General features: G+C 49.4%; 1 protein-coding gene across 1 annotated transcript; it reads right to left on the bottom strand.

The window, feature by feature from the left end:
- Positions 1–1,501: 1,501 nt before the first annotated feature.
- Positions 1,502–15,148, bottom strand: AMBP (alpha-1-microglobulin/bikunin precursor; the record flags this gene model as incomplete). The annotated part of the gene is made up of 10 exons (XM_079706445.1): positions 1,502–1,533; positions 2,249–2,422; positions 2,748–2,915; positions 4,025–4,106; positions 9,588–9,634; positions 10,402–10,503; positions 10,982–11,098; positions 12,030–12,106; positions 13,686–13,828; positions 15,032–15,148. 10 exons carry the CDS (start codon positions 15,146–15,148, stop codon positions 1,502–1,504), a joined length of 1,059 nt encoding a protein of 352 aa, XP_079562571.1.
- Positions 15,149–15,444: the final 296 nt, after the last annotated feature.

Genomic DNA, 15,444 nt, shown 5'->3' with positions numbered 1-15,444 from the left:
CCTGCATTGGCAGGCAGATTCTCAACCACTGCACCACCAGGGAAATCCGGGAGGTCCATTTTTTAATGGTGAACTCAGAACTGTAAAATACCTTAGGAGCCAAACTCCCATCCACCAGCTGAGCTGAGGCTGGCCAGCCCACCTGTGGCTTGCACTGTCCGGTTTAGGCATTTGTCCTTCAGGTCACTTCAAAATATCTTTCTTCAGAGTGGCACCTTCCAACTGCCATAGGTGGCAGCCCCAGTGTGTGAATCATGCATGGAGGGGGCAAGGTATGGATTCAGGACGTGATGACATTTGTTAGTTCCAGGCTGGAGAGCCTGTCACTTCTCCCTGTGTCCCCGACCCTGACCCCACCCACTTCTGCCCAGTGACTCCCAGCCAGGCCCACAAACGCTGTTCCTCAGGACTGTCCTCTCTATTGAAACCTGGAAGCCCCAAGGTTGGGACTTCCAGGGTGCATAAGGCGGGGAGTCTCTATGTGGTCTGACCAAGGGGGCTGCAAAGCTCTCTCCACCCAAATCCTTGCCTCTGGGTTCGTCCCCTCAACACAGCATTCCACCTCAGAACCCAGGAAGCTGGGGTTTGGACTCTTGCAGTGGCAGCTGTCAGGGCTCTGGGTGGATGGAGCCCGAAAGAGGTGTTTATAAGTCCGATGTTTGTAAATCCAGTGTGTGTGAGCTGGAGGCTCCTGGAGTTGTGCGCTTGGGCCAAGTTGGTGCCTGAGCCACCCTGGACAGCCTACCTGCTCTCTTCCTCCAGGGAGCAGAAGCCGGGCCAGACCCAGGGCTTCCAGCTCTGGTCCAGGACCAGCTGGTTGTTCTGGGCACAGCGCAAAGGGCAGTGACCATTCTCCTTCCAGGGCAAAGGGCCAGAGCAAGGATCCCAGGAGATGGCATCTCCAGGACCCTTGTGGAGAAACAGCCTGAGGCCTTCCAGCCCCTGGCAGCTACTGCTGGGGATGCAGCTGTGAGCAAAGTAAACGCTGGGGTGCAGTTCTGTGCAGCCAAGGACAGGGGAATTCTTTCAGGCGCTTGTGGGGCATTTACCCAGACCCAGTTGGGCACACACTGGGGCACGGTGATTTCTTCTGACCCTGGGTCCCTGATGAGCCCTGTCAAACCTCTCCCAGAAACAAGTACCCAGAGTTTTTCCCTCTTTTCTCTTCTAGCTTTATTAAGACAAAACAATCCAATTTTTTACAGAACTGTGATTTATGTTGCATAATTTGCATAGCCAATTTCATGTCCTGAAGATGGCTCTATTACATTTCCAACACGTACATTTTTCACATGTGGGGAAAGCTGGGGTTACTCATGCCCGCTCCCCAGCTTGTCTCCCCTCCCCTCCCCCCATCTGATTATACTTCGTGATGAATCGTCAGGACGTGGAATTTCAGGAGTCTACAATTTGCTTTTTATTGGAACCTGCCGCGGGACCCTGGGGTAGACACTGGCCCTCGCGCTCCCTGTGGCCTGTGGACCTCTGGCCTGTGGGCCACTCAGTTGGAGAAGCGCAGCAACTCCTCATCTCCTGTGGACACAGAGAGGCTTGGGGAGTAGGTGTGGGGTCGTCCAAGGGTCTGTGGGTGGGGACGGTCAGGGGATGGGGATGCCTCATAGAGGAGGGACGGCAGCTTGGGCTGAGCTTAAGCCTGAGCCTGAGGCCAGAAACTTCTGCTTGCGGAGTGACTCGATTATCTCCAGAGTGCGTTCCACAGAATGATCTGATTTTTTGCCTCCTGATTTACTTTAGGTACCATTTTCCCAGTGGGGAGATAAGGCACAGAAATCTTTAATGGCTGCTGTTCCCTGGAATGCTATTCCTGTTATCATTATAGCATCACCACCATTATTGGTAACGGCTGCCGCTAGATGGATATGGACCGTGCGAGGCTCTGTGAAGTAGGTACTTTGTCCCATTTTACAAAAGAGAAAACTGAGGCTCAAACTGACACTCAGTGTGGCCAGCCCAAATGTGGCAATGCCGGGATTGGAGCCCAGTTCTGCCCCACTCGGCCTGTCCTGCCTTCCCTCTGCCTGGGCCCAGGTGCCCCGTCCCAGCTGGGGTAAGGCCTCAGGCTTGGCCCCATTTTACAGGTGGGAAACTGAGGCCCAGAGAGTGGATGGGCTGGTCACCTGGTACAGAGTACAGAACTCAGCTTTCCAGACCCTCACCTCCTACCAGGGCTCCCCCACCTGGACCCCCATATCCCCCAGGCCCAGCCTGGCATTGTCGGGCCTCCTACCTTCACCAGGGATGCCACAGTACTCCTTGCACTCCTTCTCTGAGTAGAACTGGTTGCTGTTGCCCCTGCAGCCCCCGTAGTTGAAGAGGACGCACTTCCCCTTGACAGCATCAAATGCCCAGAGCTGGGTGGAGCCTCGGCAGGGGCCAGGGACTATGGGGAGATTGCAGGCCTCTGTGGAGTGGGAGGGAGATGCAGAGCATGGAAGGCCTTATGATTGCTGACCTGAGACACCCAGCAAAGGGCCTGAGCCAGGGGCCCTGCGCATCCACAACACCTAGACCCCTTTTTATAGATAGAGAAATGGGACCACAAGAAGACATACGTGCCGAGGGTCACCCATACCCAAGTGTGCAATTCCTATGACTTCAGGAAACTTGCCCTGGAATTCCACCACTGGAGTATCCTCTCTCAGCTGCCTGTTCAGTGGGCAGGTGGTCTGTCTGGAGGACAGGGTTGGGGGGCGCAGGGGGAGGTGGAGAGGTGGGGCCGCACTCACCCACGGTCCGGCAGGTCTGCAGACACTCCTTCTCCGAGACAAAGTTGTTGCCGTTCCCCATGCAGCCACCATAGTGGAAGGTCTCGCAGGCCATGGATGAGCCGTTATAGAAATACCTCTGAATCATCCCCAGGCAAGGACCTTGTGAGTAGCCCAGCTGGCAGGAATCTGGGGAGGGGGAGATCAGCAGTGCTCACTGAATGCTGACTGTGTACCTGTCACCGGGCTGGATACTTTAACAGGTATCATCTCATTTAGTTTTCAGCTCTGCATTAAGAGGAACGATTCTCAATTCATTTTAAAGGTAAGGAAATTGACTCCCCGAGAGGTAAAGTGACTTGCCCAGAGTTACACAGAGCTGAAATTCAAAGCCATATTTGTTGGACTCCAAAAACCCATGCTCATTCCATTCCATTACATGGGGAGTGACCAGCGACCCAGAGACCCAACATCCTCTGTGTTGGTCTTGTCTGCCCGAAGACTCTGTAAAGATTGTAGTTGATGATACATTCGCCAGCACCCATGCCAGCCAGCCTGACCTCTGCCTTATGTCCCACCCCCGTGCCTTTGCTCTCGTCATTCCTGCCCCTAGAATGCTAGAATGCCTTCCTCCCTAAAACCATATCTGGACACAGCATGAATTCCCCTTCATCCAGGAAGTCCTCCTTGATCACCTCGTCCTCCATTTTCTGCACTCCCCCAGCCTTTTAGCTGACCCTCCATTTTGGGTCCCTCACTTTCTTCCTTGACTGCCTCCTCTACTAGACCAGAAGGTCCAAAAAGATGTGGGTGGTTTGTCTCCATGACCCCAGTGCTCAGCACAGAGTCTGGGGTAGAGCAGGGTCAGGGTTCAGTGTTTGCTGAGAGATTTGGAAAGTGATCATGTTATCAGTCACAAAAGGCATTCTCACGTTCTTGCCCATGTGCTCCCACAAGAGCCCTTAAGGTCAGCTCAGCAGGCTGTTATCCCATTGTACAGATGAGAAAGCCATGGCTAGGAGGCCACATAGTGATACAGACAGGCCAAGAACTCACTTCTCATCGTGGAGCTGAGACTTCCTAAGCTCAGGGACCATGCCTTACACTCCTCTCTCTCCCCCCATAACCGCTGGCACAGGGCAGAGTACTGGATTTGCCCTTTCTAGGCTCAGGCCTTGATTCTAGCAGAAAAATAAGAAAGACTTCACGGTGATGAGGGCAGCTGGGATGAGCCAACTGTGGACCCTTCCTCTCTGGAGTGTGGCAGAAGGGGATTAAAAAAAGGGGGTGATCATTACCTTCTTTCTTGCCGAAACCAGTTGCTAGTTGTCCAGCCCCTGATCCTTCCTCTTCCTGGGGCAGAACAGCCCGCCGGGCTCTCTGGGGGAAGAAAGAGAAGAAGCTGTTGCAGGGACCTAGCCACTGCTGCTCCCCTATACCCCTGGAATATATAAACAAACCATTTGCTTTGGGGATCAGGGTGTAGACAGAAACACTACTAGATTGGTTAATGGCCTGTTTTCCCAAAAGCTTCAACCTGAATTCCAGAATAGGCATCACAAGATAGATTTCTGGTCTGAAATGACAGAACAATACCTACATATCCAGCTTCCAGTTGAAATGCCCAGAGGAATATAATAATGGAAAAGAAACCTAACCCAGAGTTGGGAACCAGGGAAGAGTAGCATTCCCATACTAGAAACTAAAAGGCATTTCTACACAAGGGAGTGGGAGTGGGAGTGACTTGCAGGAAGGGCTGACCAGACCATCGTTAACTGCTTACAGTGGAAAAGTCATGTGGAGAGTAAGAAGGGACCCCGAGATTGACCCCAATACTCCTAGATATGGGGGTGGGGGTGGGGACTGCAGAGCAGGGCAGGCTGCCAAAGCTGTCAAAAGGATCTCTGGGAGCAGAGTGCACTGAGGCACAGCCCCGGGACAATTACAGAAGGAGGAACAGGGACACTGCCGGCCATCAGGCAGTCTTCCTGCCCACAGGTGAGACCTGGAATCTGAAAAGGTAAAACTGTAGTAACCTTCAACTTTTCCCTTCTCCTTTTAAGGCGCAACTGAAGCTGTGATCAGGGACTCCCACTGTCTACCAGAACCCATCTCAAGCTGGTTGCACATAGGTCTTCCTTGGTGAGGATGAAGGAAAAGAGAAAAATCATGGAACGAATTAAATAATGCAATGGCTCAGAAGAATCACACTGAGCTGGAGAAATATCTCCACTAAACACAGGGTGTAGGTAAGAAACAGAAGAAAACGTCAACCATCAATGAAATTCAAGATGGCATTGCATCAACATTAACAGGAGCCCACAGTTATGTAGATGAATAATATGGGAGAAGTAGAAAGTTACTGGAGATGAAAAGGATTTTGCTGAATGTAACCACACAGTAGGGATAATAAGCTGCAGTTTAAAGATTATGAGAAATAAACTCACAGAATAGGAATTCTAGGAGAGGCAAACAATATAGAAATGATAGAAGAAAAGTTTTCCAAGTTGAAGAGAGACTTGAGTTGTTCAGTTATAAGGGCTCAAAGGGAATGAGAGAAAATTAATGAAGAGTCCTATCTCGACATTTCCTAGAGACAAAGGATAAACAGCCTAGTAGTGGCCCTCAGAGTAAACGAGAGCATTTAATGACAGAAGCAGCAGAGCAATATCTAAAGGTTGTAAGAGGGTAAAGGTTGTAACCCAGGGATTCTCCACTCAACCAGGCTGTTGATCATGTGATATAAACACAGAAAGATATTCTCAGACATGCAAAGATCCTGTAGTTTTCCACCATGTACCCTTCCAGAAAACAATTACTTACAGAAATATTCCCACCACTTGAGAAGGGAATCTAAATACAGGAAAATGCATGATGTGGTAGAAAAGAAATGATGGTAAACTAGAAAGCCAGTAAAATAGAGAGTTGAGGTTAAATTGTTGTTAAAATGGTCATTCAACTTAATGTAAATGTTAAAAGTAATTCTCCAAACAAAAGGTGGAAAATATAAACATCAATCTCAGATTATATCCACAAAAATGAGGATGTGGGAAGCCTGGAAGGAAGAAACAAAAAGTAAGCTGCATTTCTCTCTTTTGCAAGGGAAGTCATCAGTTATTGTTTCACTCTTGACATGGATGAAGAAGCACAGATTCAGCTGACATCTGGATTAAGATGGCAGATTGAAATTTCCCTCAAAATTACCCTCTCCAATACCAAGCCATCAGCAAAAAAATGAATTCAGAAATCCCAGCCCCCAAGTATTGATCAACACCACTGAAATGAGGAAAGGGGCACAATTTAAAGGAAAAACTAAAGCTCTCGATCCAATAATCTGGAGCTGAACAGGAAGGTCAGCAAGGTTCAGCTCCTGACCTGCCCTCCAACTCCCAGTCCTGGCAAGTCATCAAATTTCTGGTAACTCTCCCTAATACTCCCAAGTCCTGAGAGAAGAAAATTGTGGGGAACCCTATCTTTTTCCTCTTCTGATAGAGGAGTAGTGAAAATGATTCTGGGGAAAAAAAGAGGAAAATAGACTAGAGCCTGACTCTTTCTAAGTGAAGGTTCTGGGGCTACACAATCTAATGCTCCAGGGGGTGTCACTGGGGGCAGATGTACCTTGCTGCCAGCTCTGACTAGGTGGAATGAATCCCCATAGGATATTTATCAGTCCTTCCAAAGAGAATGCAAAGCGAGTGTATTCCAACCAACTCTGGACTTCAGAAAAGTGAATGGAACACAAAATACCCAGACCTTACTCTAAATTCGGGTGGGAGGGGACTAAGCTCATATTTGCAGGAAGAGAGCCAAGGAATAAATGAAACCTCCATGCCACCATATCAGAATAAACAGAAAATCTAGCTAAAACGGACTAAGCAGGAGTCAGATAAAAAGAAGTGATACAGAAACTATCCAGACCCACTTCAGAAATGAATGAATAAGTAGCCTGAACTAGAGAAAGAGCCCAAGAGTCCAGTGGTGGACATGGTCATGAACTGCCAAGTCCTCCCATCCGCAATGGATTTATATTCCCAGCTACCCACTGTCAGCCCCTGTTGGAGACTACCTCAGCTAAGGGAGCCCTCTCATTCAAGATCGTGCTCCCTTCCCAGACTGATCAACATAGAGTATTAAGGCTCCATCCCTTGGCCCCATCATGGGACAACTCCCAAGGGTTGTCCTGGTTCCAGAGCTCCCTATAGGGTTAGTTGAGGCATTGTTGTGACTGCCCTGCAGCCCTCCTTCTTCCTCTGCCCAACCTTCCCTTTGTCTCTTCTGTCCATGTATGTAGATGTAGGGAACCCAACCTAGAAGAAAACATAACTCAAGAAGCAGAAGGAAATCCCTCTTTGGCCTCAAGTTATGGAATTACATAATAAGAACCTGCACGTATTAAGACAAGATTCAAAGATGACATGGTAAACGCTCACAGAATAAGACGAAGAGAGAACCCAGGCCTAAATAAACAAATTGAGAAGCAAAACAACATCAGTTCAGAGCTCGTGAATAAGTCAGGAATAGTAAGGAGCAGAAAGAATAGATGCTGCTAAATAGAAGGATTGTCATAGAAGAGACAATCCCAGTGGATGCAAGTAAAAGCAATTTGAGAAAAGCTAGTACATGATGGAGGATAAAGATGCTCCAGGATGAGAGAACAAGTGTTCGCCAGATGGCAAAACTCAACAAAGTGAATAGAAGATGAATTCCATATCATGAAAGAGAGTTTCCTGAAATACAGTAGAAATGTCATCTGTGGATGGAAAGAGCACGGTGTATTCCAGGAAGTTTCGATATAGACGCTCAACCCCAAGACATGGCCTTGTTAAGATGCTGACTTCTTATCAAGGAGAAAGTCTGTCCAGGCATCTGAGCAGAAGAAACAAATTGCTTCCAAGGAGAAGAAATATCAGGCTGGCCTCAGTCTTCCCTGCCGTGATCATCAGTGTGGGAGAACAATGGAGCAATGCACACAAAGCTTCTTCTGAGGGAGAGAAAACAAGACCTAAGAATTTGACACTCAAGCGAAACATCCTTCAAGGATGAAGGAAATGAGCAGACATTCTCAAACAGGGAAGAATTCTGGGATTAAAACACCCATGAAGGGCTTCCCTGGTGGCGCGGTGGTTGAGAGTCCGCCTGCCGATGCAGGGGACACGGGTTCGTGCCCCGGTCTGGGAGGATCCCACATGCCGCGGAGCGGCTGGGCCCGTGAGCCATGGCCGCTGAGCCTGCGCGTCCGGAGCCTGTGCTTCGCAACAGGAGAGGCCACAACAATGAGAGGCCCACATACCGCAAAAAAAAAAAACAAAAAAACAAAAAAACACCCATGAACCCTCCTTGAAAACAGCACTTGGTAAAAAAAAAAAAAATGGCACTAAGAGATGAATAGAAATAATAACTCAGGAATAATAACAAGCTGTGTTATATTCACTAAGGGTGAATGTAGACTCCATTAAAATATAGAACTATTACTAGATGTCTGGGAATCGTGGTGACAGAGCAGAATGGGGATGGTATCAGTCTGGACAACGTAAAAGCAAAAGGGAAGAGAAGATGGAACCAAGTTTGGGAGTGAGGATGTCTGTCTTCCAAATCTTGCAGACAACAGATATTCTCTAAAAGTATACATAGCGATGCCAGCCTCTTAAATAGTAGTTCATAACCTTGACTTTATTTAGAGCATTCTTTAAGAAGTAAATCTCTTGTGGATAATAAATATTTATTTGAAGTTTTTTTTTAAAACCTCAAACTTCAGGGCTTTTTTTTTCCTGTCATTCTGCACGGCTTGTGGGATCTTAGTTCCCTGACCAGGGATTGAACCCGGGTCCCCTGCAGTGGAAGTGTGGAGTCCTAACCACTAGACCACCAGGGAATTCCCCAGGGCCCTTTTAAATTCGAGTAAAACTACAAGGAATGCCTTTTAAAATTTAGAAATAGCATCTGTAATGTAATTCCATTTAATAATAGCATATTTAAATCTGTTCCTCTCTCTATCCAACCTTCCTTCTCCAGGTGTATGCAGGTCTGCCCCTCTCCAGGTGTATGCAGGTCAAGATTACCGGAGTAATGTGACTGCTGGTAGGTGTTGGGTGGTGGAATTTTTTAAAACTTATTTTTTATACCTTTCTACTGCACTGTTTTGATTCTTTATATTGATCGTATGTTAGTTTTATAATAACAATGGTAATTTTCTCTAAAAAATATGTAAGCAAACAAATAATATGTTAACAGTGTTAATTCTATGTAGGAATAAGGACATTATTGTCTTTTTTTTTTTGCTTTCTTGTATTTTTTCAAATTTTCAAGAATATGTTTCTAAAGTAGATATTACATGTATATATGTACTTACATACACATACACATGTATAGATATATACACACACAGCAGTAGACTAAATTAGGATATATAATTTCCAAATAATCAGAGAAAGAAAGAATGAAGACTTAATATGGCAAAAGGCAGGAAAATAAAACAGAAGAAGGAAGCCCCGCAAATCAAAAGGCAGCACAGGAGAGTCATTGGTTTGAGAAGCTGCTTGCTCTCGGATTTGCGTTTTTTAGGGATCCATTGATTTTATTTTCGTTTATTGCGTATTGAGTATCATTATCTCATTATTGAGTATGTCACTGCTTTTAGACACTATGCTAAGACCTTTTCTAACATGTCACTGGATTCTAGCACCTGGAAGGTAAAGGTAATTACCCCATTTCACAGATGAGGAAAGTGACATCCAGATGGGGCAGCAGTTAGCCCAATGGCACAACATGCCCATCACTGCCTTCTCTCAACGACCCCACCTACCAGCACAGCAGGGCCTAAGTGGGCAGGGTGGGGATGGGGTGGGGGGCAGAGGTACTCACCGAGAGTGGAGTGGGTGCCGGTTCCTGCTCCCCAGGGACACACTCACCTAGGGCAGAGGACAGGAGAGAGAGGGAATGAGACCCAGACATCCCAGACCCAGACAGGCTTTGTTTCTTCCATAGAGCTAATGACTACGTGTCAGGTGGGACGTGCACTGGGACCTGTCTCGTGCATTAGCCCACTTCATGGATGGCTCCACCCCCATGGCTTGCTGCAGGTCATTTGTTGGAAAAGTGATAGACTGGTGGCTGCACCACCGTCACAACCTGCATCGTTTCCACCCCCAACCAGCATTTCACGGCTGATATCTATTGAGCACTTACTAGACACCAAGTGCGGCGCTATTGTAGTTAATGGCTTTATTTCATTGACTCCTCACAGCAACTTCTAAAGGAGTCATTATTATCCCCATTTTACAGATGAGGAAATGAGGCTCTGGAAGGGTGACCAGCCAGAAGCCACCCAGCTCAATCTGAACCTTGGTGCTCTAACTCCAGAGCCCAGGCTCCTAACCCCAACACTCTATTGCCTCCCAAGACGTAGCCATGGATTCTGGCTATAACCAAACTTGGACAGGTGGCAGCAGAGGGAACGCTGAATTGGGTCTACTCTCAGCTTCACCAGGTATGCTGTGTGACTTGGAGCAAATCCAGAGGCCCGAGCTGCCTGTTCTATAAAGAGGGGAGGGGGATCGTAGCCCAGCTTATCTCAGGGGGTTATGGGAAAGACCCAGGGACTGGAAAGATGTGCTCTGGGGGTCGTGAAGGGTAAGACGGGGACAGAAATGGGAGGTGGGGTGGAGGTGTCACTTACCTCTGTCGGGCATCGTGAAGATGGCGTCCTCAGGGATGCCCACACCCAGGGCAACTTCCCTGAACTGCTCCAGCAGGGTTTCCCGAAGCTGTGGCTTCCGTCCTGCAAGTAGGAAGCAGGAGAGACTCCTAGAACCACAGGTTCCTGGGCCGTCAGGGCCTGAGGTTATTTTGCCCAGGGAGTTTCATTTCGGGGAAGTTTGAAAACTGTTGGCCCAATTCCATTTCTTCGATACCCTTATGGAAACCTCAGCTCCAGAAGAGGAGGAGGTGTCCCTCCCAGGCTCCCCATCTGGGTCTCCCAACTCCCCACACAGCTCTCTTTCCACTGGTTCTTTTAAGGACCTGAAGGCCCTGGAATTCTCTGGAATTTTCAAGATCAAAAGAAGAGGATTCTATCTCAAATGGGAGACTGAGCTCTACCTCCTCTAGGGAGAGTAAACGTTTTCACCTTTCCCTTAACTGGAGTTTTGTCAGAAGGAAAAAGCAAAACTCCCTGCTCTTCCCTACTCCATTTCCCTAAATCCCGGGTCTCCTCCCACCCGCAGCTCCAACGAGTGTATCATGTTCCAGGCCTTTACCATAGAGCTTGGCAGTAATGGTGGGTCCATGGCGGCGGCTGAATTTCTTGGTCAGAAAAATGGCATACTCATCATAGTTGGTGTGGACCACATAGGACTCCATGGTGATGTTCCATTCTGCATGGAAGATGCAGGAAGACAAAAAGATCAGTGGTCAGAAGGCTTCTAGCCTGAGATCCTTCACCTATTCACCCACACATCATCTATTCATCCATCCTTCTGTTCACCCATCCCTTCCATATATTTATTATCCACCTTCACTCTCTCTCTCTCTCCATCCATCCATCTCCTCCATATATTCATCATTAATTCAACCACCATCATTCCATCCATCCATCCTCATCATATATCAATCCATAAATTCATCCATTTTCTTTTTCCTTCTTTTTCTTTCTTTCTTCCTTTCTTTCCTTCTTTCCTTCCTCCCTTCCCTCCCTCTTCCCTTCCTCCTTTCCTCCATCCATTAATCCATCAATTTATCTATTAAATGACTGATTGACTACCCCACTAATCTACCATCATACTTATATTCACTTACCATTTTTTAATTCTCTCATTTATTTATCCAACCATTCATCTACCCAAACATTCAACCCCTGACACGATTATTTGATGCATAGAGCAAGTTCAGTAAACATCTGCTGGATTAATGATTACATTCATGTCCAAGTCCCTCTATCACTTGGCACCATACACACTGTGTATGGTAGATGCTTAGCAAATTGTTATCAGCTGACTGCAGATGCCTAACACGAGAACTGATGAAATCTTGATGTTATCCTCAGCATTCAGCACCATCACTCAAATTCTGGATGAGCACGTGCATGGCAGGGCAGGGGCGGGGGGAGGGATAGAGAGAGAAAAAGAAAGAAGGAGAGAGAGAAGGAGAAGGAGGGGGACATTTGGAGGGAGGCTAGATGACTGCAGAAAAATGGGAAGAAAAGTTGTAGGGGCAGAGAGGGCTGAGGCAGAAAGAAAGAGAGCTTAAGACATCAGGTATCTTTTAGCAAAGGAGGGAACTGTAGATGTCTCCTTTGACTCAACTTACTGGGTTTGTGATAGAGGAACTTTCCATCAGTGCCTGTTTTCTCATAAGCCCCAGAGATCGCCTCACAGACACCTTTCCTGGAAATGAACAAACCAAAAGGAAGGTAACTTCTGGCAGAGACCATGGTCCTAACACCCCACTCTCCTGCAGGGTTCTTCTAAACGCTTTTTTTTTTTTTAATTTGGAAAGTAACATTTCCAAATATCTGGTTTAATTCTCACACCAGCCCTGGGAGACACAAATTTCACATGAGGGAACAGAGGGACAGAGAAAAAAAGGGACTAATCCATGCTAACCTCTTGGTAAACCCAGCACTAAAGATCAGCTTCCTTAAGCAAATCTGCACATCATACTTAGGCACCGTGAAGTCAGAATGATGACTTAACACATTAATTCATGTATTACTTTGTGTCTCTCTTGTCTCTCTCTCATTTTCCTCATCTGAGAAATGGGGATAATGATAGCTTCTACCTCACATGGTGGTTGTGAGGATCAACTGAGATACTATATGCAAAAGGCTTAGAGTAAACACTATGCACTTATTAGGTATTATTGTTACTATGATGATTATTTATCTTATTAATATTTAATGAGCAGCATCTATGTGCCAGGCACTGTGCTACATGCTGGGGATACAGAGGAGGGCAGGACAGACCCTGTCCCCTCATGGAGCTTATAATTGAGTGAGGTGGGTGGGCAGGCCAGGGGCAGATGCAGTCAGTGTGAGAATTGCCACAAGGGGCGGGGTGGAGCCCGAGGTCCTCCGAGAACACAGAAGAAGGCATGTAACCTGAACCTGGGTTGGGGGGAGTCAGGGAGGACTTCCTGGAGGAAGTGACAAAGAACCTGAGTCCTGAAGGATCCATAGGAATTAACGCAGGGAGGTGGGGAGAGGTTTTCCGGATAGAAGAAACATCCGATGCAAAGGTCCAGAGGATGGAGGGTTCCAGGGACTGAAAGAAGGCCCACTTGGGTGGGTCACAGAGTACATGGCAGAGAGTGGGGCAGGGAACAGTGAGTGCTTGGGGGTCGGGGGCAGGGGGGTGCTGGAAGGCCACGTTGAAGGAGTTGAATTTTATTCCCAACGGCGATAGGGAGCCCTGGAAAGGTTTAAGCAGATTTGAGCTTTTGAAAGGTCTTTCTGGCTGCCGGGTGACGAAAGGATTGGATGGAAAGTTGGCGATTAGAGGTGGGAAGAAGTGTAGAGAGGCTACTGTAGACAACCAGGAAAGAAAGGGAGGTGGCTTGGTCCAGGGTGGTGGCGGTGAAGAGGAGACAAGTGAACAGACTGGAGGGATTTAGGAAGAGCAGGGACAGGGCTTGATGATGGATTGAATGGCCGTGGCCGTGGAAAGAGGAGTCTAGGACAGCCGCCTCCCACCCAGCTTTCCAAGATGGGGGCCGGGGAGAAGTGCCCTTACTGAGCTAAGGGACACCCCAGGAGCAAGAGCAGGTTGGAAAGCAGGCACAGTGTTGGGGGCGTTGCCCTTGAGGTGGAGGTGGGACAACTAGCAAGGGCTGCCCTGCTGGAGGGCGGCAGAGAGGTCTGGAGCTCAGGGCCGAGTCCTGGCTGGAAGTGGAGACCTGTCACTTTCTAGGATGGGGTGGTGACGGAAGCCAGGGCAGGGGGTGGGGTGGAGGTGGGTCCCCACTCACCGCCAGTGAGTATTAGTCACGCTGATCTCCCTGTCCGTTGCTCCCTCTCCCAGCAGCAGCGAGCTCATGGTCATCTTGTCCTTGAATCTCTTCAGCCACGGGCAGGTGGAACCCACGGCCACGTGGAACCATTTCCCGTAGATCTAGGAGGCAGCCACAAGCTCTGAGGATCTGGACCTCCAGGAAGATTTGGAGGACATCTGTCCCCCTCCCTCCTCTCAGTGACTTCTCCTCCTAAGTGATCATCCTTGTCTTACAGGTAATTGGAGGCTACAAGGCTTCCAGGGCGGATGGAGCCCTGATGGAGGAATTCCAGGCATTGCGGCCAGCTTAGGGAGGAGATGTGCAGCTGGGCCCCACCTCGCTGGCAGAGGGCCTGACTCTGCTGAGATGCAGGATCTGGGCTGCTCACCTGGACGGGGTCCAAATCTCCAGGCCCTAAGGTCATCATCAACCACCGCTCCCCAAAAGCAGGAGTCCTGTCTTCTCCTCCTCCGGGGACAGGGTGCTCACCACCTTGCACACAGCCCATACCTCCGTGTTAGAAAGTATCTCCTTTCCCTAAGCTGCGTCTGACCCAGGGCAAGCCTGCCGCCTCTTGCTCCTGAAAGGGCTCTCAGGTCCCTGCAGACCCTTCGCCATCCCTGACCACCAGAGACCCTCTCCTCACGCCTCTCCTCCACAGCCCTTCCTCAACCCTGAACATAAGCAAAGTCCTCAGGCCAGCACGGCTACAAGGGTCTGATGGAACTCAGGATGGTGGTAGAGGGGCAGGCCCCGTTCAAGGTCACCCAGCGCTTCAGGCAGAGCTGGGGCTGGAGGGCTGACTCCCCACACACAGCGCCCTGCCTGGGCCTCTTAATCCCACCAGCCTGACCTCTGTCGTGCCTCTCGTCTCCCCCTAATAGGGCGGAGGACCCAGGACGGGCTAACAGAGATGCTACGAGGACTTGAAGGTGAGGACTTGAAGGTCGAAGGGCTGCGGGGTAGAGGGTCACAAAAACCTCGGTGCTGCTGGGGGCTGCAGGGCAGCAGTCGGCACCGAGCCTTTTCTGGGTGGGTTCTAATCAGAGCATGGGAACCTGAGGAGGCAGGTTCAGACGTGAGGACCTTTGACTCAGAATGTCAGCCTGGAGGCCCACAGAACGGTGCATGCAGCATTGTAGCTTCAGCAAAGCCCTGAGAGTCTGGGCAGCAGGAAGGGCCCTGAGGGACCCACGCGTGGAGTTCCAGATGGGGAGACTGAGAGCCCGGGGCCTAGGACTTGCCCCTCCGCACTCCCCCACCCCCAGCAAGGCCCAGCCGCTCGGACACCCTGCCATTGCTGCCAGAGAGGCCAGCCTTACCCTAGACAGGTCGAAGTTCTCCTGCACTTGGATGTCGTCGGGCAACGTTGTCACGGGGCTGGCACTCACCGCCAGGCAGGCGGTCAGCTGCAAGAGCAGGGCCCCAAGACTCTGCATGGCTCCGGGCTCCTCCGCCTGGGCTGTCACTCACGGGCTCCGTCTGGGGACAGAAGAGCCACCACCTCCCTGCACGAGGCAGCTATGGACTGGGGCTGGGGAACGGGCCTGTGGCTGTAGATGACCTTGCTGTTTGCTCTGTTCAGCCGGGACCAATCAGGGCCCCAAGGCCAGGGCCAATCGATCCCTTGTAGTGCCCAGGCCGGGGTCAGGGTCCCGAGGGGCCAGGGTGGCTGCTTCAGAGGAGCTGCTTGCCAAATGCAACCCGGTCCTGGTGCAGCCGGGCGCTAGGTTCA

The sequence above is a fragment of the Hyperoodon ampullatus genome (assembly GCF_949752795.1).
Source record: "Hyperoodon ampullatus genome assembly, chromosome: 6".
In the NCBI taxonomy this organism is placed as follows: Eukaryota; Metazoa; Chordata; class Mammalia; order Artiodactyla; family Ziphiidae; genus Hyperoodon; species Hyperoodon ampullatus.
Note: the sequence above shows the minus strand (reverse complement) of the source record. Positions and strands in the feature narration are given on the sequence as shown.